This window comes from Tiliqua scincoides, chromosome 2 (assembly GCF_035046505.1).
Source record: "Tiliqua scincoides isolate rTilSci1 chromosome 2, rTilSci1.hap2, whole genome shotgun sequence".
Classification (NCBI taxonomy): domain Eukaryota; kingdom Metazoa; phylum Chordata; class Lepidosauria; order Squamata; family Scincidae; genus Tiliqua; species Tiliqua scincoides.
In genome coordinates, this window is record NC_089822.1 from 140,366,194 (window position 1) to 140,390,796 (window position 24,603).

The 24,603-nt window shown below is 45.5% G+C and overlaps 1 protein-coding gene across 1 annotated transcript in view; it reads left to right on the forward strand.

Annotated features, from left to right (window-relative positions):
- RHBDL3 (rhomboid like 3) overlaps nucleotides 1-24,603 on the forward strand; it is a 153,791-nt gene that overhangs the window by 105,908 nt on the left and 23,280 nt on the right. Inside the window, exons 5-7 of the mRNA XM_066617061.1 lie at nucleotides 15,276-15,500; nucleotides 17,287-17,435; nucleotides 20,415-20,527. Coding sequence (XP_066473158.1) covers nucleotides 15,276-15,500; nucleotides 17,287-17,435; nucleotides 20,415-20,527 — 487 coding nt within the window. The remainder of the gene's footprint in view (nucleotides 1-15,275; nucleotides 15,501-17,286; nucleotides 17,436-20,414; nucleotides 20,528-24,603) is intronic.

Here is a 24,603-nt window from a genome sequence, read left to right on the forward strand (position 1 = left end):
GCCAGGTTTGGCTCAATGTGAGTCCAGGGGACCTGCATTGAGCCAGATCTGCAGATAAATAGGCTCAACCTGTATTATTATTTTTTCCTGCTTTCCTTTCTTCTCTACTGGTGACCACTTGTGTTTCCCACCTTTCCCCATTCTAATGTTCAAAAACACTAAAGTGAAAGTAATGGGAGAATTTCGTTTTTAAAAGACTAAGCCAGAAGAGAAGCAATTCCTGACTAAGGAGTGAACTGAATGAGCATGTCTGATGAACTCGTACTCCAAAAGCTCTATGCACCTGTACAGGAGCCCTTAGTTGATCCCACAAGCGGACTCTATGCAGAAGTGGAAGGTAGCGGATGGAAGTTTCTCTTTGCTTTGATGAAATCTTGTTACTCCATTTGCTGAGCAAGCCAAACATTGCTGGTGGTTTAGGTTTTCTTTCTTGCAGTTAGCTGGGGGGTCATCAGCACAAAAGCATATGCATAAATCGATACAAAAAATCCAAGATCACTAAGAAACAGAATCAAAACAGACTGATCCTAGATTTCCTGTGCTGCAGCATTTCTAGCTCCAAGTTGCGCCGTCATACAAAATATGAGCTATGCTGGAATGTACACAAATTAGGTTCAAAAACGTTATTTCAGTTCTTCCAACTTCAAATAATATCTAGCTCCCCCTGCCCCAATGGCAGAGCAGAAAGATCACAATTTCAGAAACATCCTTTTTACAACTCTCCTACTTCCATTGCAGACCTCTTACCAAAATTATAATGGAAGCTGGGAACTGTCAATCTGTGAAAAGACCTAGAGATTTCAGAATTCTCAGCATTCTCACCAATGACTCTTCTCAAAATACTTGGGGGGGGGAATCATATTAGTTGAACTGACATACACTTGTAGTGCAGAACTATACAAAGGCCAGATTGGTCAATAACTTACAGCAACAGTGCCCATGCACAAGGAGGGTGTGTGAAAGCAGGCCCGCCTTCCTCACCTACCCAGTGCCCTAGCCCTGTCTCTGATATCACTGGATCTTCGAAGGAATCCTGGGGTTATGGGGAAGAGTAGTATGAGTTCCTTATAACAGAATGAGGTTGATGGTTGGCTGTTTATGGTTCATTATCATAAGCTGCATAGAAGACTAAGGGTCCAATCTTATCCAATTTTCCAGTGCCAGTGCAGTCTTGCCAATAAGGTGTGCGCTGTATCCTGTGTTGGAGTGACAGTCACGGAGGCCTCCTCAAGGTATGGAAACATTTGTTCCCTTACCTCAAGGCTGCATTGCAGCTGCACCGGTGCTGGAAAGTTGGATAGATTTGGGCCCTAAATGGTTCTTGATGGATATATAAATAAATATTTTTGCTGCCACTCTGTATTACTGTGTTTCTCAGATGAAGTTGAGTCATGGAAGGTGTGAGGGGTTGCCCCAAAAGGGGGGGTCTTTGGGGGTCACCCGGTGGGGTGCCAAGGGTCAACTGGATGGTCTCTTGGGACCCCTGGGTGGGGTGTCCACCTCCCTGGAGTTCCTTGCAGGGAAAGCCTCAGACCAAGCCAGGGGGAGGGGGTTCACAACACCTTTGTCCTCCTCCTTGGAGGCAGGACCTGAGGCCCTTGGTCTTCAGGCAGGGGCTCCCGCCTCCTGCCTTCCCTCTCCAGAACTGCCTGTCATCACAGACTTCCCTGATTTTATCTTTCCCAGCCACACCCTCGGCTCCTCCCCTTCCTACCTCTCTAGGCTTAAAGGGGCCCTGACCCTGACCCTGACCTGCTTCCCTCCTCTCTGGTGGTTAATGGTGACCTGGCCCTAGTCACTGCCCTGGTCAGGTGAGCTCTGGGGGGGGCAGTCTCTCCCACCCAGCTGCCCTGTGTCTTGCCTGGTTTGCTGGAGAGGTGGTGGTGGCGGCGGCTCTGTGGCCAGGCAGTTCTGCCCCTGGCCTGCAACCAGGTAAGGCAGGGGTCGGACAAGGGCTCGACCCCTGACAGAAGACATGCCCTCTTTGGAGAGCTGTCAGTCTGCTCCCCAGGGGTTTTCATTTTGTCACCTAATGACTGTTTTTTGCAAGATTATCAGGTTAATTGACGCTAGGCATTTTTATGACCCAGATGTGATAGGAAGCAGCCAATATGACATCTCTCATAAAATTAATGGAATGAACACAGGTAGATGTCAAGAACAAAGGGAATTTCATTGGCTTCTTGATCCACTGTACAAATATTGCATTTGTATGCTTTTGAAGAGAGCATCTTCTATCCCTCTGTCCCTCTGATTTTAAACTCAAGAAAACTGATAGCTTGATACTGCTCCATGGTGATAGTTGAATGATATACAACAGGAATGTCAAACCTGTTTCATATAGTGTGCCAAATAGCATTTATGGTGCATGCTGAGGGCCAGAAGTGACATCATTAAGCAGATGATGACCAGAAATAAGCACTTTGTTCTCACATAGACACTCATTAGCTGCAAAGGGCTAAAACAGAAAATGTACAAATCTTGTTCATAATTTCAAGATATGAGAGAGTCCCATTATCATGCTGGAAGAGTCCAATTATAACAGAGAGATTTGTTTGGCCAGAGAAATTGCTTCTGTTGGTCACATCTGGTCTGTAGGCCTTAAGTTTGACACCCCAGTATAGAATGTAACAAATTTTGGCTGTATCACAGTACCTCACTGAAGAGTGTATTTTCCCCACCAAACTTCTCCCCTTGACTGCTATCTCCAAATGGATGCAAAAATACTGATTTTCCTGTCTCTGTTTTAGTAAGCTGTATGTGGCCATGTCATTGTGCACCTCTCTGCAAAATGCATTATGGAAAGACACCTGATTAGGCATCTGTGGAAGCATATGGGTTCTTATTTTGGGGAATGGATGTGCTGTCTCTGCAGTGGTGCCATGAGGTGAGGTAGACACTTTTGAGTGTCATTATGGATGGCAGAATGAAAGACAGAGAAATGTGATGTCATGAGACCCAATCCAAAGTGTCCATCTCTCCCCTTTCTCTCTTGCTGTTTTTATGCCTGCAGTTGCCTCTGATGTACCTGCATGATGACACCTCTCTTATTTCCTTTAAATCCCTTCTCAAAACCTACTTTTTCTGTGAAGGCTTTGGCCCAAATTCCTGATCCCTGTACTACATTGCAGCTATGCTTAAGCAAGTATATATGATAATCACATATTCCACCCCAGTATTTCCTTCCATCCATTACTCTCCCCAGTGGCATCACTAGGATTTGTGTCACCTGGTGCGGGAGGCCTGCGCGTCACCCCATGTACCATCACTCCGCCCCCACTGGTTTTTTGGCTGTACCTTTTGTTAGAACACAGATATTTCAACGTGGTTTGTTTCATTGCATTCTGCATGAAATTGCACATTGATTGATATATAACATGATGGTATTATTCCTCCAAACTCTGATTTTAGTGATTTTAAAAACTTGTAGACACACACACACACACACACACACACACACCCCGTGTCAACTTACTAACAACTTATTGTAGCAGTTCTCAAACTTTTAGCACTGGGACCCACTTTTTAGAATGACAATCTGTCCAGGACCCATTGGAAGTGATGTCATGGCCAGAAGTGACATCATCACGCAAATTAAAATAAATAATTATAAATAATTAAATTAAAATTATTCTGAAGTAAGTCCCCCAGTGGTCAATGGGGCTTACTCTCAGGAACATGTGGGTAGAATTGCAGCCTGTGAGCCCAATCCTATGCATGTCTAGTCTGAAGTAAGTCCTATAGTGGTCAATGGAGCTTACTCTGAGGCCTGCCTGCAATCATCCCCCCCCCCCCAAAAAAAAGAATCAGTGAGATCTTCAGCCCTCTCCAGTGCCCAGTTAAAGTTCTTCTATTTCAGGCATATCATGATAAAGACCCTCCTGGCTTTGCAAGTGCAGAATAGAAAACTTTCCCCTTATCAGTTGAAGCCTGAGGGAGGAGAGGCTGCCTTCTGGAGCATTTGTTGCACTCCAGCTCCATTGGATCGGGACCCTTCTGGTGGCCTCACATTCCCCTTTGCCTGGCCTGATCAAAAGGCAAGGCACGTCTTCCTACTCACGAGTAAATGTGAGCATGTGGCTGAGTTTGCTTTCCATAGAGCTCAATAGACTGCAAGAGGGAGGGAGGGACTTCCTTCTCAGGTGTTTTGGGGGCTGCACTCATTGGATCGGGACCATTCTGGTGTCATTGGATTCCTCTCCCGACAGACTATGGCAGGGGTCGGCAACCTTAAACACTCAAAGAGCCACTTGGACCCATTTTTCAGAGGAAAAAAAACCTCAGGAGCCACAAAACCCTTTTGACATCTAAAATGAAGATAATACTGCATATATAGTTGTTTTTTTTCACCTTTATGCTCTTATAGGTCCCATTTTTATAATGTAGCCCCCTCTTGTAGCTTTTAGTTAGTTTTGTCATACATTCTTGTCCTGTGTTTTCAGGCGGCTGGTCCTCTATGGTGTTTTGCCTGATTCCAAGGCCATTCTCTGCCTGGAGAATTATGCCCACTTTAAGCAAATTAGCTCCCCTTCTTTCCCCCAACAAATGACCCTGGTTCTGCCCTGCAGTCCTGCTGGACCCCACCTCCAGGGTAGCTCGCCTGTTCAACCTGCAGAGATCCTCTCTCCTGCCAGCAGCCTCCCACCACTACAGCAGACCCTGGGTCCTCAGCAGGTCTTGGGCACAGCAGCCACACACCAAACTCCAGTGTCCCCAGCAGTCCATTAGTCACAAATTTAGTCAGAGAGCATCCAGGGCAGAGTCCAAAGTCAATAAGCCAAGTCACAGTCCAAGATCAGATTCCAAAGTAAGTCAGTCAAATCAGTCAGAGTATCCAAGTCTAAGTCAAGCCGCTAGCCTAGTCTCCTCCCTCCAACCTGCACTCCTTCTACAACCCACACCCCCTTCCTCAGGTACTCCTTATATCCTTGAGGGCCCTATTGCCTTCAAGTGGCTGCAGCTGTGCAGCACACTCTGCTGGATGCCCAGGCCTTAGCCTTAAAGGGGCCACTGCTGACACCACATCTACCTCCTCACCAGATCTTCTAAGATTCCAATACATATGGCAGTTATGACATCTGCTTATCTTACATGGATACTAAAGAACTCCCCTCACCTTCCAGAGGCACCCTGCTGGAAGGAAAAAAGGACACAGACTCCAGAGGTAGGGAAGAGAAGAAGCCAGAGCTGGGGGGTGGGAAGGTGGGGGGGGGAACCACAGGCCAGCTTCTGCCCTGCCTGCCGGCCCACCCTCCCTCACTCAGGCTGCAACCCTCTCCACACTATCCTGGGAGTAAGCCCCATTGGCTACAATGGGACTTCTGAGCAGACAAGTTGGTTGGAGCTCTCAGGCTGCAGTCCTCTCCACACTTTCCTGGGAGGAAGCCTCACTGACTACTTGTGAGTAGACCTGCATAGGAGGGGGCTTAGGCTGCAGCCCTCCACACCTTCCTGGGAGGAAGCCCCACTGACTACAGTGGGGCTTACTTGTGAGTAAACCTGCACAGGAGGAGGCTGAGGATACAGCCCTCTACACCTTCCTGGGAGTAGCCCAGGGACTACAGCGGGGCTTACTCTGGAACAGACCTGCGTGGGCTCCCACTCACCTGTCCTTGCGCTTGACCTTGAGCAGGCTTCAAGGCTGCCATCCCAGGCACCCTTTCCTGGGAGTAAGCTTCATCCTCTGTAATGGGGCTTACAACTGAGTAGACACACATAGGAGCAGGCTCCACGGCTGCAATCCCAGGCACCCTTTCCTGGGAGCAAGCTTCATCCACTGTAATGGGGCTTACAACTGAGTAGACACACAGGATGTCTCCTCTGCTGTGGAGGAAAAGCCTTTCCTTTCCTTGCACTGAGTGGGGACCTGCTCAGGGAAAGGTGGGCTGCAAGGGCTCACAATGGCTGAGGAGGAGGGCGGCTCAGGATTGGCTGGTGGTCAGCCAGTGAAGGGCCCTGAGCCATTTCAACAGAAAAAGCCAGGAGCCTGCTGGATGCTGATTGGCTGAGCCTGCTGGAGAGTTGGGGAAGGGAAAAACAGGGAGCTTAAGCCTGCAGAGCGGGCAAAATTGAAAAGGGAAACCAATGTGGGGCAGGTGGGGGTGAAGGGAGAGGAGGGCAGTGAGCTCAGGGGGCGGAGGAAAGCAGCCTGCACTCCCAACACAGGTGCCTCCTGTCACACTCTTTGCCACTTTCACCTGGAGGAGCCGAAGCAGATAGCTGAAAGAGCCACATGTTGCCGACCCCTGGACTATGGCAAGTACGCCTACTTGCAAGTAAACGTGCAATAAGGCTCACTTTCACTTTCCATAGGGATCCATGCATTTTTTTCCTTCTGGTTTTTTGGCCATAACTTTTGAACGAAAGGAGCAATTTCAATTCTGTTTTTTTGCATTGCATTCTGCTGGACATTCCACATCCAACATTCCACATTAGGGTAGCTCCTAACGCCGTGATGTTAGCATGTCCTCCCACCTGGGTGCGTCACCCCCCCATCACCCAGTGCAGCCCGCACCCTCCTAACCCCCCTAGCGACTCCAGTGACTCTTCCTTTCCTCTGTTGTCTCCCTTGTGTCTCTTTTACAGCCCAATCCTATTGGGCTATCTGCTGGCAGAACAAGTGTTCCACCAGTACTGACTGCCTTACAGAAGTTATAAAAACCACTCTGGTAGTGTTTGGAGGCATGTGCTGCTGGAGTAGCAGAGAGAAGGCTGGTGGATCACCCTAGACCAATCAAGGCAGGTAAGTTGGTGAGGGAGGAGGAATGGGGGCAAAGGAAGGTAGAAAAAGGCAGTTACAGGGTGGGGGATGGCAGAAGAGGAAAGTGATGGAATTGGAGTGGGCAGATTGGATCCAGGAAGGGGGTGGGTTTGGCGGCAGCAGAGGCTACTAAATCGTAACCCTCTTCCTGGACCAAATCCTGCAGTGCAGGTCCACCCATATCAGCAAATTTGCTACTGCATGTCTGAGTGGATCTCTCTGCACTGCAGCGTTTTACCCCATACATCTGCAGCCGCCTCCCCAGGATGCCACTGTGGCATCACTGCATCAGCAGGGTGGGGGCAAAGATTAGGACTGGGCTCTTATATTGTTAGCCTTTGGGACAGCTGGGTTTTTTCACTCTATGATATAGTATGTCAGTGATACTATATACAGGTTGAGTCTCCCAGGACTCATGTGAATGGCAAAAAATGCACTATAGCAGTCAATTTAAAAAACCAAGTTCCTTTGCTCTGGTGATTTAAAAACAGCCTTGCTGACCTTTGTAATGTAAGAAAGAGTCATTAAGTACACAATCCTTCAATCAGTCTCTCTCAAGGTGCTTAGAAAGGCTTTATTTCTCCCCTCCACCAATGCAAATTATCTTTCTTTCACATGCTGAGGGGGAAGGGAGGGGTCTTGGGCTGAAACTGCCTGAAGAAAGAATGGTTGATGGATTGTCCGCTGGCTACCCTCTCCTTCCCCCCCTTCTCATTGTTAAATGACTGTTTTCCTTTAATTTAAAGGGCACTTCTCATTGCATTGAGAGAGAAAAATTTATGGATGACTAGTTTATACCTGTAATGGCTTGCATGACTGTCTCTCTCTACAACAGTAAGAAAAGCGGTTTTTTTTAAACTGTGATTTTAAAGGGATGCATTTTTCCCCTTCTCCAAGGATCAGCACATTTCTTCTCATTTGCAGGGGCCATTTGTGTTGAGTCAAATCCGTGTATAAAAAATCCGTGTATAACAAGGCTGGATCTGTAATCATAACCTGTTGAGAAGTCCCCCAGCTCATTCCTTATTGAAGAGGAGTGAGAGAGGCAAGAGTATTGTTAGCCTCAAATAGGATTTATGCCAGGGAACATTATGCAGGGGAACATTCCTGGAACATTGTGTCTGATGTAAATTAATTAACACTGAGCTGAAATTGAACATGCGTTTCACAAACACTTATGCACACACCCTGAGAAAAGTGTCCCTTTTTACAGATTTAACAAATTAGAATATATTTGTTCAATATCTGTACTGTATTTTTTCTCTTTAGTTTTTTGGGGAAAGGGCTACATTCTGTAAAAAAAACAAAAAACAACCCACTAAAATACTGAATTTAAAAAATAGGCACAGGAAAGAGCCCTACTTCTGGTCATCTTTCACTGCATTCCCCCAAAATGGGCAGGAGACATGAGGACAGTTGCATTTTCTTAGTAAAAAATGGCCACAAACCTAGTCTGAGCAAGCGTGGGAGGAGGATACAAAAGGCTCTGGAAGTCAGTGATTGGGCAGTGGTGTCATGAGGATGTTCCATAAAAACCGAATGATCACTGTCTAGAGAAAAAGACTGGTGCAATGGTTTCCAAACCTTTCAGCATTGGGACCCACTTTTTAAAACAGCACTCTGTCAGGATCCATCTAGCTTTACAAGACTGAAAAAACAGCTTCATGTTACCAGCTGCTCAAGCCTCTGTTTTCTTCCTTCTTACCATAGTGAAGGGACCACTTTCTGGAGCATTTGTTCTCCATGTTCATTGAATTGGGCCCACTGTGGTGGCCTTGCATTCCCCTTTGCCTGGCCTTCAATAGGAGCTGAGGCACAGTTGCCTACTCACGAACAAACACGGACGTGTGGCTGCATTTCGCTTTCCATTGGGCTCAATTCATTTTCCTTGTCAGTTTTGGGGGGGTGGGGCTTCCTTCTCGAGTGTTTTTGGGGCCTGCTTTCATTGGATCAGGACCATTCTGGTGATGTTGCTTTCCTCTCAGTCTGCCCTTCTAAGTGGACTGAGACATGCTCACCTACTCACAAGTAAACAAGCGAAGCAGTTCTTATTTCCATAAGGCTTGGTACATTTTCTTGGTCAGCTATCAGCTTGTCAGTTTCACAACTCACCAGTGATCAGGTTATAACCCACCAGTGGGTCCCGACCCACAGTTTGGGATCCTCTGCACTAGTGTGTAAGCACTCTGAGTTTTCCAGGGAATAGAAACTAGCATTTACTAGGGACACTTTCAGCATCCCTAATTTTGTTTATCAATACCTAAGAAGGACTCCCATGAAGATGCAGACCAAAACCATGACCTAGCACAGCACCTGCCTTAAGAGTTGCCCATGATTTTTTGCACTGTTTCTGTGTCTTTGTCTTTCATGGCAACACCGTAATGTGAAATTCAGTCAATGACTCCTTTCCTGTGTTGTGAAAAAGCATTATGTGCTACACCTGTGTTCTTATACAACAGCAAAAGGCACAGAAGCTCTGCCAGTAGTGGTACTGGTGGTGGTGGTGGTAGTCATGGTAGTAGACTTTGGGCCATAGTGCTATAGTAATTTATTAAGACAGCCAAGTCAGTTAAGTCTGATAATAATTGTGTCAAACTTGGTCAAGGTCTCCTGGTGAATTCACAAGCATCGTGTTGAGGGGATACCTTCTCCTGTAACTTGTCACCAACATCTAGTAGTCAAGGCTCCATTCCACCCATTCTGACAAAAAGCCACCAATGTATTTGTTATCCATGAATCGCAAGTACAGGTGTGCCCCTATATCTGCAGGGTTTCCTTCCGGAACCCCCAACGGTTAAATGAAATTGCAGATACGAACAAATGACCCCTCTCTTGAGCCCTCCTTGCTTCCAGAAGATCTTCTGAACCCAGCAGAGATTGCAGACGTCTGTGGCCTCTGCTGGACTCAAGAGTCAAAAAAAATATGTGAGTATTTAGAGTCACATGAGAATTTAGTATTTACGTAGAGTATTTAGAGTAAAAAATACGTGACATCCTTTTTTTCAAAAAACTGGAAGTGACGTTTTTACTGCCTTATAAGACATTAGGAGGCCTGGAGTCACGTTTTTTTTTTACTCTAAGACTTATTCTTAGCCCGGCAGAGGCTGCTAACGGACATACACAGCCTCCACTGGGCTTGGAAGACCTCCAGAGTTCAGAGCAGAGTTCTCCTCTCCTCTGGTGGGGGCATGCGTGGGGGCATGCAGAGGGCCCTGCAAACCTGTTCCACGGATAAGTATCTGTCGATATGGGGGTCCCCCCCATCAAGCAATTGATGTGCAGATGTGCCCAGTGGCTCAGCAAACTGTGTAGACTGAAGCCGGCTTCTCTTCATTCACAACAGTGTTTGCCTGAGAGCTGCTCACACCAATGATTAGTCTGTTTTTAAGCTGCTTGGCTCTGCTTGGAGCAATTACCGAACAGCGTCGGAAAGCAGAAGCTTTGGGCCTTGAGATTCTGAGGATATGAGCCAAAAAGAAAACAATCCTCGCTCCCCCCCCCCAAAAAAAAGAGGGATGCCAATGCTGTCATCCTTTATCTCTCGCACTGAGTAAGGCCCTGGCAGGGTTCCGCAAGCAGATATCAACAGAAAGTTTAGTGTGTTGGGAGAAACACTTGCCAGATTCAGTTTTGGCAGTTGCGCAAGAACATTTGTAGTGCCTGTGTACTTGGAACACCTCATGTATTAGCTGCACTTTATTAGGCAGGAAGGCACGTGCCAAAACAAGAGGTGATGGTTGTACTGGAGTCAGGGTCTACATTCAGTTTATTATCAGCAGCTTATCAGTGGAGAATTTGGGTCTTTACAACATTAAATGGGAGTCAGATGTCCTTCACTTGAGAGAGCCATTTCTAATATTAAGAACATAAGAACAGCCCCACTGGATCAGGCCCTAAGCCCATCTAGTCCAGCTTCCTGTATCTCACAGCGGCCCACCAAATGCCCCAGGGAGCACACCTGATAACAAGAGACATGCATCCTGGTGCCCTCCCCTGCATCTGGCATTCTGACATAGCCCATTTCTAAAACCAGGCCAGACGCCATCACCACATCTTGTGGCAAGGAGTTCCACAGACTGACCCATTTCTAAAATATTGGAAGAATGGCTGCATTCATGCACCTCCATGTGCCTTTAAAAATTTGTATGCAGGACAGGATTAACTATAATGGCATGCATGTCATAGATTAGGGCTGTAGGCATTGTGCAGTAGCAAGGTGCTGGTAAGGTGAATTTTTTTGGTCCTGATCATTGTATGGTTTAAATATAAGAACTTAAAGTGAACCGGGGGCGGAAAATCTCACTGATTTTTTTTTTTTGGGGGGGGGGGTTGTTATTGCAGGTAGGCCACTTGGTGGAACAGGGCTGGCTTCCCCTTATTTAATTATTTGTTTTTCTTTAATTTAATTATTTATAATTATTTATTTTAGTTTGCTTGATGATATCACTTGCAGCCAGGACATCACTTGAAAAATTAATTAGTTTCATATTAATTCATGTCATATGGGGTGACAAAAATTTAGGGGCCCCGTGTGTCAAATGACCTAGCTATGCCACTGCCATTATGTAACTTGATTGGAACATTCTTCTTGATCCCCGTACTAGTTTCCTTCACAGTTCCTCACAGGTATAGACATGGTGCTGTTTATCATGAAGAAGGTGAAGTTCTCACCTGCAAAGAAACTTAAAAGGATGGTGGCTTTCTCATCCGAACAGACCTGCCTTGTCATTCTTTGCAAGTGTCAGGGGAGAGGATCAGCAGGGCAGAAAAAATGATCTGCATGATTTCTGACCAAGGAAAGGGCAACGACATTGATGCCCAGCATTAAAATGTGTAGAAAGTTAGGGTTGAGTTTAGCAATGTTTTCATTCAGGCAACACATGATTGAAGTAATTCTGCAGGATGCAATCCACTTGGAATTGTGCAACCACCATTGAAAAAGATGGGAGACTATATCTGGTATGCTGTGACAAAAGTTTCATTCATTGAGGGCCCAATCCTTTTCAGTGCCTGCTGGCTTACCGCCAGTGTAGTGATGGTGCTAGCCCAACTGGTCTAGCACCGTTGGAACACCAGAGCTCCACTGCTTGGTGGTTGCATGGTCAAGATGTGGTCAGATTGGTCAAGATGTGCCAGGGAGAAGGGAGTGGGGCGGGAGGGTGGTGGAACCAGTGGAGCTTTGCTCCACCAAATCTGAGCCTCTTAATTGGGCTGTCCACCCGACAAGGAGGCTCTGAATTCTACGCCAACCCTTGGGTTGGCGTAGAATTAAGTAGCCCCATTGTGGGGCTACTTGCTTGACCTGGGGGGAGGGGATGAAAATCTCCTGCCAAGGAGGTGGCGGCATCTGCCTATGATTAACTGGATGCTTCGGCAGCCATTTTTGGCACTGCTGGGCAGCTCAGGATTGGCTGTGAGTTAGTGCCTGTGAAAGAGAAGTAGAAGCTGAGTTGTTCCCTTAATGAAGTGACACTGTATTCATCTTGGAGATACCAGTGTATCTCCAAGTATATTCCTCTAGCTGTATTTGTGGAATGTCTCAGTCTCATTAGCTTCATGAACTTATTCTGAACTGAGCATCACTTTGGAATGCTTGTAAAGTATACAAAAACTTTGTTAACTGATTTCCTGTTTTGGCTCTATAAGCATGGAGCTTTTCCCCCTCTATGAGAGTAACAGCCTGATTCTATTCTGGACTGTGTGTGTTCTTGAGATAATATGTTTATTAATAATGGAAAAGATTCCAGATGGGGTGGGGGAAAAGCCAGCAAGACAGTAAAGAGCGCTTTGAGGCCTTAAGAACTCTATGACTATCTAGGCCAGGAGTGTCAAACATAAGGCCCAGGAGGCAGATGCAGCCCGTGGAAGCTCTTCATCTGTCCTCGGACGCACCACCACCATTTAGCTGCTCTCAGCTGCTGAACTGTGCTGAGGTGTCACTAGTGAAAGGGCAGCCTGAATGAAAATTGGGCTCTCCCGCACCTTGAAAATGTGATCAAGATTTGCATATTTTCTCTTCTGTCATTTGTAGCTAATGAGTTCCTGAGGAAAAAAGTGCTTATTTCTGTTCATGACCTGCTTCATGACATCACTTCTTGGCCCTCACTGGGCATTATGAATGCTATTCGGTCCGCTATATGAAATGAGTTTGACACTCCTGATCATTACAGGAGGGGTTGTTGCCGCTGACTGCTCCAAACATCTCCTAAGTCATATTTATTAACTACCAGTATTTCCCCATTCCTCCTCCTGTTCATTGGTTACTGTTTGCAAGGGTCAGGTTGGGGAGTGGATGTTTAGCTTCATTGGTTATGTCCCCTGCTACATTTAGATTGGTTTTATCTGTCTTACTTTAGCAACAGTAAGTAATTATACTTTATAATTATACAAGGCTACCAGCACTCTGAGGCTGCAATCCTAACCACACTTACCGGAGAGTAAGCCCCATTGAACACAATAGGACTTACTTCTGAGTAGACTTAGCTAGAATTGTGCCTTTTGTCTTACAATAGCAGCCAACAGAGTACCCCCCCCCCAAAAGGAGGCAGGAGGAAAAAGGGGAAAGGCTAAAAAGGAATGGGGATTTTTATTTTTAATCAATTTTTGGAGACAAAGCCATCAAGAGTGGCTTTTTTTCTTTTTTGAAGGGGGAGGAAAAAGAGAGAGGTGAGGATCCTTGGTTAACCTGACACAGACCCCAAGCCTATGTAGGTCTACTCAGAAGTAAGCCCCATTTGACTCAATGGGGCTTACTCCCAGGAAAGTGTGGAAAGGATTGCAGCCACACAGAGCAAGATTACATTTCACCCCAAAGTAGATGGGGGCTGCTCACACACACACACCCAACATGCAGATGCCACCCCTGTTCCCCCCAGGCAAGACGGAGGGATGCAGGCTGGGGCATTTGGACACCCCCCCCCCACTAGGAGCAGGCTGGCTGCTTCCTTCCCAAGCAGAGGAAAGCGCTGCACTGCCTGTACTTACTTTGAAGCCTGCCAGTAGCGCGCCCTGTGCTGATGAGATGCAGCACCTCTGCACTCTTCTCTCCTCCGGCCTTGACCAATCCCAGGATGCCCAAGGCGAGGGGCACACTGGGAAATGTAGTCCTTGGGGCGAGGTTGCACATGAAGAGAGCTCCATGATGAGATGCAGCACATCTGCCTGCCCAGCCAGCCTTCTCTCCCACCTCCCCCCACCATGTTTCACATGCCCTCCCAGCCTCACGCTGTCCCACCCACCTCGTTCACAGCTGCAGAAAGCAGCAATTCAGGAGGCAGCACGTGCAGCAGAGCAGCCTCTCTCCCTGAGATGTCTGGCGACGCCCCTGGATGCTAGCCACGTCTCACTAGGGAGGCAGGACGCACAGATTGAATTCCTCAGCATTTTGGCCTTATTAATTTCACTTCATTATCATCATGATGCAAGGCCGACTCAACATTGATTCCCTGTTGTCCACAGTTAAGAGTTTTCTTTTGGATTTGCATATATCAAAGAAATCTGAACGTTAGAACCAGATTCAATTCCAGTCTTCATCCATCATGGTACCTCGCAGATCTCTTCCCCATCTTCTCCAAAATCACTTACCTAATTTTGGTAATTGCTTACCACGTACCAAGTACATCTTTAACATAAGGAAGAAAGCTTGCCAATCAGTCCTTTGCTATTTCCAGCTCTGATTAATAGATGAAAATCTGCTGTTTGTGTAGAATTTTATACATTTGAATAAGAGCACACACGAGGTGTCTTATATGATACTGTTTTTAAAAATGGGTGGTCTTATACCATCCATTTTAACTACCATTTCCTCACAAGAAATAAGCTAGCCATCCTCCATAAAATAGTCGACAGTACACAAATCATACCTATAAATTTGGTATGTTTTATTTCTACTAATTGGAAGCATGGTGGCTGCATGGTTAAAGACACTGGACTGTTGGCTGGAAGGTCGGCAGCCCAGAAGTTCGAGACCCTGGTGCTGTGGACCTAGCAGTTCGAAAGCCTAGCAGTTAACCTAGCAGTTCGAAAGCATGTAAATGCAAGTAGATAAATATGTATTTATAAATACCACTTTGGTGGGAAGGTAGCATCATTTCGTGTGCTTTGGCATTTAGTCATGCCGGCCGCATGTCCACGGAAGATGTCTTCAGACAACGCTGGCTCCCTCAGCTTGGAAATGGAGATGAGTACTGCTCTCTACAGTCGGGCACGACTGTGCAGGGGAAACCTTTACCTACCTATTTCTACTATTTGTCAGTTAATTCTTTCTGGAGCGAGATTCATATCTGGTGGTTCGGATCAGGAAAATATATCAGACATGTGGCAAATGGATAGGTTGCAAGGTAACCAGATCTGGCTTCCAAATTCCCACATTTACAAAAGATTTCTATGTTGTTCACATTTTTGTGTCATAAGCTGCCGTTTTTGTTGGATTTCTGCAGTGTGCCCGGCAGGTCATCTTTTGGTTTCAGCCTTTTCATGTTCTCCGTCTTTCTCCTTGCTTTATCTTTTCCCTCAGATGAGTAACAAAAGATCTAACAGCTTCCGCCAGGCCATTTTGCAAGGGAACCGAAGGCTGTGCAACAAGGCATTGCTCGAAGAGACAGGACTGAGCCTTTCCCAGCGGTTGATTCGGCATGTTGCCTATGAAACGTTACCCCGTGAGATAGATCGAAAATGGTACTACGATAGTTACACCTGCTGCCCTCCACCCTGGTTCATGATTGCCATCACCATTGTAGAGGCAAGTATCAGCACATATGACGTGATTCATTGAAGTATGTTTGCCTGTCTATCGGGACTCACTTTTCCTGTGGAGGATCTGGTGCACAACCAAGGAATGTTCTGGGATGCTCATATTCATTAAGCTGGCTACAACTTTCCCTTGAAGACAGAGATCTGACCACTGTCATTCATACCGTGGTAACCTCACAGTTAGAACACTGTGTAACGCTGCCCCTTGGTGGTGGTCTAGAAGCTTTGGCTTGTGCAGACTTCTGCTGGCAGAATGGATGAGCAGGCCATTTGAGATCAATTTTGGATCTGTTATTGAGGAATTGGAGTCTCTGCTTGTGGGTTTCCAACCCAATCTTAAGTGCTGGTTATAATTTTCTGAACTGTGAATGGCCTGATCCAACATATGCAGAAATGTCTTCTCTACCTTAGTATCTTTGATGAAAGCTTTGCTTAATGTATCCTTCCCTTTCAAAGGGAAGGTCAAGAAATGCTCTGTGGTGGAACTCCTGTTTTCAAACATTCCTTCACAAAGGAGTCCTAGTAGAGTCTCATTGCTCATAAAGTTGTTTTGTCTTTACTCTGGATAGAACTAATACTATAAGAGATATGGAGCTTTTTGCCTTAGGCTCCTCTTCTTGGTAGTGTCTAGTACAGGGTGTCAAACATAAGGCCCGCAGGCCAAATGTACTCCCTAGAAGCAATTTCTCTGCTCCCGTTATAATTGTGTTCTCTCATATCTTGAAAATATGAGCAGGATTTGCATATTTTCTCTTCTATCATTTGCAACTAATGAGTTACTAGGTGAGAACAAAGTGCTTATTTCTGGCCATCGTCTGCCTAATGATGTCACTTCTGGCCCTCAGCAGGCACCATGAATGCTAGCTTCGACCCTCTGTATGAAAGAAGTTTGATATCCCTGGTCTATTACAGTTCTATGCACAAGTTTCCGCACTCTTGCTGCTGACAGCTAATACTATGAGGCAGAAGCAGACGAATGCATAGCAACAATGATGTCATGTCACAGGTTGTGTGCCGTGTGAGGCGTTACCAGGGAGAACGGAAAAAGCAACATCCAATTTTGGTTTATTTTACTATATTATGTACCACAGTGTAGGGGGAGGGTGTAGAAAGGCAATTAGCAGGTTTTATAAATAAAATATAAATGAGCAGGTGTCTTTGGTTTGGGATGCAAAGCTTTTTTTCTGAGCAACTTGAGATGTTGGGGGTCACGGTGGTGGCTGCTTTGTGCAGGTGATGTTAAAGAGTGCCTCTGAGCCTCTTGCACACAGTTTGTGTCACGTATGGATGTTGTTAATGTAGGCTAGAAATGGGAAGTGAGACAATTTTGAAATGTGGATGTATCTTCTCACCAGGGTTGTTTATACCCTTGCCTTACAAACCGATTTAAACAAGAATAGATCTAAGCCTCCTGTGTGAAAACACCTAATGCAGATCCAGGAAATGTTAGTGCTAACAAAATCCTATTGAGAACTAAGGAATGATATGGATGAGACTGAACTGCATTTTAATCTGAACAACATTTCAGTAGGACTTACAGTGCAGTTTTAGGCATACCTACTCAGAGATAAGTTCCATTGTGTTCAGTTGGCCTTACTCGCAGGAAAGTGTTACAGGGTTGCAGCCTTGGACTGCTTTCCTAAGCGCATTTACCTGGGAGTGAGAGCTATGCCTTTTAAGTCTCTTTAAAGGTATGTTGATTCACATGTATTTTTCCATCTCAAATAGACGAATGGATTATCGTACTTAGCTATGGAATCTCTTTGCTTTCCTAGGTTGCCTTCTTTCTTTACAATGGAGTGGTACTAGACAGGTTTGTGCTGCAAGTCACCCACCCCTTATATTTGAAGAACTCATTGTTATATCATCCTCAGCTCCGTGCCCAAGCCTGGAGATACCTCACCTACATATTCATGCATGCAGGGTAAGTGTTGAAGAATTTACTATATTCCTCCATTTTGCTTGATATCATTTGGAAGGGACAAAGGAGAGGTCCTGTGTAAAGAACCAGGTTCTCTAAAAGAGAACCTGTTCAAGCTAGAGATAATTAAATTCACTTTTCCAGTTATGGATATGGTCTGAAATGTGAGAAATGAGGCCCTGTTTATGCTGTGCACCTATTTTGAACAAGATGCCTTCTCAGAGATTCCTATCAGAACAATGGTTTGGGTCATTCTTGACTTCTCAGTAATGACTATCCTTTTCTAACCAATCTACAAGAAATACAGCTTTGACATGCTTTCTAAGGCAACAATCCTGTGCACATTTTCCTGGGAGTAGACCCAATTGAACACAGTGAGACTTCTTTCTGAGTAGACTGCTATAGGACTGGGCTATAAGAGCTATAAGATTTATTTGGGATGAAAAGGATTGGCTTTGTTCCTATGGATTTGTCGGAGGCCCCTGCCCCGCACCCCATCCTAAGGAGGCAATTCTGAATCCTCAAGTTATGAAAAGTACGTATCTGCACAAGCAAGGCAGGAGGCTTATGGTAAAGTCAGTTGATTTAATGGAATAATGCCAAACGTGCTGGGCTACAGCAGAAATATACAGGTTGCTTCACCTTTGCCAAAATGTCCCCAGCGCCGCCTCTGATGAGGCCTGGCTGGCCTGATTGATTCAGTAGGGAGTGCATTGCTTTGTCCCCATGACTGCTAGCCTCTGCTGTTGCATTCATTTGGGGGGAATTCCTAGGAATCCGGAGCTCCCCCCACACATCTGTGAGGGGACGTTTCCAAAGTGCCCTCCTGGCTGGATTTAGCCTTGTTGGTGGCAGAGATTACTATCATTTTATTCCAGAGTGAATTGGGGGGGGGGAGAAGGAGGTGCAAGGTGCAGGTCCCCTCCCCTCAACCATCACACTCACAAAATTCTAACTGTTGGCTTTGACAAGTATCTTGGTACCTTTAGCTTGATGTGTTGCTTGAAAAATGTGCTGAACCTTTTAATTATCACATTTCTTTCACATCCTTGGCTTGTTTCCAAGGGAAACTCTGGGGAAAGATAGAGTATCCGGTGCCTCACATTTGTAAATATTAGAGACTTAGCTGGTGTAGTCTTATTACTTTTTGCTGTGGATTCTAAATCTTTTGAACATTCAAACCATCCTAACCCCACACACATTTCCCACTGGAGAAGCAGTCTTTGCTGTAGTTTTGGTGGTTGAATACTTACCATGCTTAGATAGCCAAGTGATCATTTATGGCCAACTTATCAACATTGGGTTATTTTCACATTCGGAGAATAAAATAAATCTTGGGAACAGTAATAACCCTATTTCTTTTTTCAATACTGTGACCATTACCCCTCTCTGTCTTTTAATTTTCCAAAGGGGAAAACTATTACAAAGGTGGTGACGTCTGTTGCTGTCACACTTCCTGCTGTGACTTTAAAATGTTAATTTGAAGCTCTTAATTTACTGTGCTCATCTGCTTTTTTATGGCCAAGAGTGACAACCAGAAGGGAAGGCAGTTGTTAAGGGTTGCTGGCTGAACTTTCTGTGGGTTTCCCCAAAATGTGCTGTTTGTGGGTCTCAGGCTAGAGAAGACTTGTATAAGAAACAAAAGCTGTAAATTTTAGCCTTCTGCTTTAAAGCAGAGCAGACGTTAATTATCTGGGGGGCCCACCCATTTGTATTGCTGCCATAACTAATGACTTGCATTGATTCTAGGCCCCATTTGTTTGGTTGCAGAGAAGGTGAAACCTTGATAAATCAATTATATTGTCATCTAAAGAATGACACATTCAGAGCATGAGAAAGCTAATTATGTTTTATGGGTGCTTATTTACTATGGTTCTCTGATGCTCTTGGCTGCAGTCAAAGTTGGACTGAATGGAAAGCTTCTTGAGTCATTTTAAAGAACAGGCATGCATCAACCCTACTGTGGAATAAAACCTCTAAAGGTCCCCCCACTGAAATAAATCATTGCTCTGCAAGAGACAGTGTTTCAAAGAGAGTTAAATTGGTTGTTAGAAAAGGTTGGGCACCTTCCCATGACTTTGCCTGTGCGCTAGCCTGCATCTAGCTCTGTTTTCTTCAGTACTATATATAATAAGAAAAAGTAGACATTTACATTGTTTTTCAAATTGATTTGTTCCATTTGATTCTAAGTCCAAACAAATATGTATAAAGTTATTCATTCATTTTTGTTGATGTGATTATCAGTGCTATTTGTATGCTGGTGAAAGGTGGTGGTACAAACATTGGTTTGGTTGTAGCTATTTCCATTCGTGGCAGGAAATAAAAATTATATGAAGAAATTTGGGTCCAGAATCAAATAATGATTCCTGAATAACTGAGTTGAAGGGAAGGGGTGTGACTGGGCATATTTGGACACAGCCACATCTTTTCTACAAGAACATAGTTTTTTTCATGTCCAAAGCTTCTTGTCTGGTTTTAAGCATTCCTGGTGAAAAATAGTCCAGAGCATCACCAACTAAATTTTCTACAACCTATTTATTTATTTTGAAAGGATACATCCCACCTCTTAGCAAATAACTTCAGTGTGTTTTTCAAAAACAAAAAAGAACACAGCGAAAGGCCAGTGAATTCCTGGGAGAGTTGTACTAGGGTCTTCTGGTACCTGGCCCATGTCCTTAACCACCGTGCTCACAACTAACTTTGCTAATCAGCATCCTTTACAGACAGGATTCATAAACTCAAATCAGCACCTTTCTTTTCTTTTCTTTGAAGTAGCATTTTAAAAACTTGAAGGTCATGTAGAATTCAGCAGGTACTTCTATGGAAAAGTGTGTTCATATGAAAGAGGATTAATTTACTTTACCTAGGCATTAAGATGTTATAGCTGCTTCTGGTTCCACGCACAAAGCCTCTGCGCTAGTAACTAAAGAAAGTTGCTTGTGGTCCCACACACCTGATGACTGCTGTTTCTTTTTGGCTTAGGATAGAGCACCTTGCGCTCAATGTTGTTCTTCAGCTCCTCGTTGGAGTCCCTCTTGAAATGGTGCATGGTGCAGCAAGGATTGGGTTTGTTTACATTGCTGGAGTTGTAGCAGGTAAGTTGATCAACAAGAAACTATACAGGTGGAGCCTATTTATTCGTGTGAGTTCCGTTCCATGACCTGGAGCAATTAAGAAAAAACGAGTTGTGCTAAATTCCATAGAGTTACTCAAATACGCTGCAACCTGACACTTGGGGCTGGAAGGAAACTAAGGCAGCTGTTATCAATCCTCTCCCCTCTGCTTCTTCACCTCCCCCTCTGTATTCAGCCCTCCCGTTGCCAGCTTTCCCCACTTCTTTCACAGGTGGGATGCTAAGCTTTTAAGAGTCTAGTCCTATGCGTTTCTACTCAGAAGTAAGCCCCATTGTAGTCAATGGAGCTTACTCCCAGGAATGTGTGGATTGGATTGTAGCCTGAGAGCCTAGTCCTATGCTTGCCTACTCAGAAGTAAGCCCCATTCTAGTCAATGGGGCTTACTCCCAGGAAAGTGTGGATCAGATTGTAGCCTAAATCTCATGCTTTGGCTTGCCAGGAAGACTTGCTTGCTGGGCTGTTTTGTTTCCGTAGGCTACAGCATGGAGAGCCTGCACCATATCAGTCTGAGGGAGGGAATTGGGAAACATTTCCTGGGTTTTTTAAGCAATGCCCTTTGTTGCTATGGACGTGCCCCTGTGTGTGTGTGTGTGTGTGTGTGTGTGTGTGTGTGTGTGTGTGTGTGTGTGTGTGTGTGTGTGTGTGTGTGAGTGAGTGAGTGAGAGAGAGAAAGAGAGAGAGCAAGTGCTCCACCTTGCTGCACGTGCTCTGGCTACAGAGGTTTTCTGCCCGCCTTCCCCTCTTCAGCCTCGACTGGCTCAGGGGCTCCAGGAGTCTTACTGTTCCTTTGAAAGGGGAACCTCTTCCATGGTTCCAGGGCTGTTTCCCTGCCTGTGCCAGTTGGAGCTTTGTTGCAGTGCCTGGAAACGGAGCAAGACGCCAGCGAAGGGCAAAGGAGGCAAAGGTGTGTTCAGCTTTCAGTCATCTCCCCCCCCCCCCACTGGATTCATGTTGAGACAAATCTTCAGATAAAAAATCTGTGGATAAATAGGTTGCACATGTATACTTGAGCGAATGGTGGCTTGTCTGTGTGATTGGGGTGCCTGTGAGAGAAGGTAGAGGTTTCTGAATTCAGTTTGATGTACGCTTGACATTTATCCCATTTCTGAAATAAGGTTTACATTTCCAGAATCCTCAGTCCTATGCCACTTTAAGGCTGAAATCCTATGTACACTATATATTCACTTTCCTGTGGGTAAGCCCTATTGAACCAATAGCATTGCACTATGCACTTTAGAAGGCAATCTTACAAGCGTAGTGAGAATTTCAGTAATTTAGAAAAAAAAAATGTGGAAGCAAAAGCCTCACAAGTCCAGGGTTTGTCCATATGGCTCTCCTTTTTGGTGGCTAGGACAAATTGAGTGTGTTCCAGCTCACGCTGGTCCCACATTGCCACATTCGATAGGGACTGTTCAATCCTCCAAGTGTGAGCCAAGAAAGGGTTTTCAGTTTGCTTTTTTTAAAGCTTTAAACAGCTTGGTTCCTGAGGCAGCCCTCTTTGGTAACAGATGTACTGCAGGAAAACAAATGTGTTCAAAAATCACTGTGATTTTCATGTACGTTCCTTTGCAAAGGACAAACAAAAAGAAAATCCCAGCTGTGCTATTCCCTTATTACTGGACATTTTATGCCATTAAAGGTTAAATGAATGAATTACTGATTTGATTGTGTACGTGGAACCTAAAAGGGGTCCCTGTTCCCAGCAGGGTGTTATGCTGTACACTCCAGCTCAGCTGTATAGTGAGGGCAGACAGATACTAGTATGACAATATATACAGAGCTCTGACAGGAGCACCCAGTATCAGAATTACAGCATTCATTAAAAGGTAAAAGGTAAAGGTTTCCCCCTCTCCGGCATTAAGCCTAGTTGTTTCCGAATCTGGGGACGGTGCTCATCTCCGTTTCTAAGCCAAAGAGTCGGCATTGTTTGTAGAGATTCTTACTGTTTTGTAATTATGACAAGCTTCGGTTTTAGGGCTTTGCTTTCCAGTTTTTCAGTCAGTATAGTTTTGAGTCTTACCACGCAGACTGTTGCCTAAGGGCCCATTCCTAACCCAACCCAGCGCTGGCACTGAGCCCTAGCACGGGGTGCCATAAATGTGCTGTAAACAGTGTAAAGCATCCTCAGGGTAGAGTGTGCCAGTGCCAGGCCTGGGCCAGTCAGGCGCCGGGCCCAGCACCAGTAGAAGGAGGATGTGCCGCTGCTGGGGGGGAGTGCAACTGTTGGGTGGCAGTGCAGACTCTGGGTGCGAGGGGGAGGGCGGGTCCGGGGGAGGAATCAGGGTGGGGGGAGTGGGACCAACAGAGCTCTGCTCTGTCGAATTCTGAACTCTGTGTCGGCAAAATAGCCAGTGCAGACTTGAGAAGTCCCATTGCGGTGCTTGGGGCTTTCCCTGGGGGGTGGGGACAGAAGTCACCTTCCCCCAAGCAGACCTCCGGCTGCTTCCCAGTGCTCGCTGGATACACAGTAGTTGCTTTGGTGTCATTGCTCCAGCAGGCACCAGGAAGCTCAGGTTTGAGCTGCCCCTCTCCTAAAAAGGTAGAAAGTACTTTGTGAGTTTTTTTTTAAACCACACTTTCAGTGTGGCTTTGCTTCTGCTTACTGTGGTATCAGTGTTGGTTATCCAAAAGTTACTGGTTAAGAAAGTTGGCAAGGAAATCTGCCAAAAACCACTGAATAAGTCATGTACTGCATTTGTTATTCTTGCTTCTGCAGTTTGGAGGTGAAGGAATTAGATCGAGATCTAATTAAAACAAGAGAGGAGAGCAAAAGGCAGCTAAAAAAAACCTAGTGTGGCTGACTGCTATTGACTAGCAATACTCCCCCTCCCCGCATAACTTTCATTTTGTTGTAATGATTAATAAAACCATTCTGTTTATGACATGTGCCTTTCTGAGCAGGAAGGGTAACTGATAAAGCTAGCTGATTGTGAGGATGGAGGGAACTGCTAGGGAACATCTCCATTTAAATACTTTTCAGCCTAGAGGATGATGATTTGATCCCCTGACTACCATAGCCAATGGGAGTATTGCAGTTGATCTCAGAGCCTAATCACCTTTCCTTATGGACATGGCTTTGCTTTAAAAATGTTACCCACGCCAGGTCATCAGTACGTTCACTTTGGTCCAGTCATTATACCGGAAGCGGTGTAGACCAGAGTCGTCTTATTATCTCTGCCTCTGCTGAGCTAAGGTTCTACTGTGGGTAACCTGTCGCTGCTGTATAACCCTTCCATATGTCACATTGATCCTATCTAGTTGGAAGTCAGCTTATTAGGTGATGGAAAAGGAAACTCAATGTGGCTCGTCATCACCGTGGCTCTGCCCCGAGCAGCAAGATGCCTGAAAAGGCAGGGAGAAGTGGGGAGGTTTGCATCGTCCCTGTTCCATCTCCCAAAGAGCTGACCTACAACATCTGCATTGCTACAGAACTCCCAATGCTGTGTGTACTACAAAGCATTTTATGCATCTTTTTCCTCACTGCCTTTTTCTTATTTTTTTTCCATTTGTTTCCCTAACATTCCCTTGTGCTCTAATCAAACTGTGATGGGGAAAAAATGATCCCGTGTTCAGATTGAAGGACCGTGTGTGTGGCCAGACTAATTGAATGTTGGCAAGACGGTATTATAATTGGAGTAGTTAGGTAGTGCCGGTGCCCAGCCACCTTGGATCCTCCTGCCCTCCTCTACAAATCCATCCAAGGCATCTGTGTTATGCAGAGGAGGGCTGTGGGCTCTTGGCAGTGATGATCCATGCTTGACTCATGCCCCTTAACCAGCTTTTGGCTTTTTTGAAAGGAACATTAGCCTGCATGCCAGAGCATCTCCAAACAAACAAAAGATGGCACAGTGTTTCACTCTTGTGCAAACTGCTTTCTGGGCAGCAAACACAATAGTGTGTGGAGGTACACACAGGTAGCTCTGTATTGTCTGCCTGTGCTGGCATGGGACAAAATCTGGGGCAGGGGAGGAGAAATGTAGCAGACCACTCCCCACCTGGCTGTGTTATGCCCATTGGCATGGGCAGAATGAAGCAGG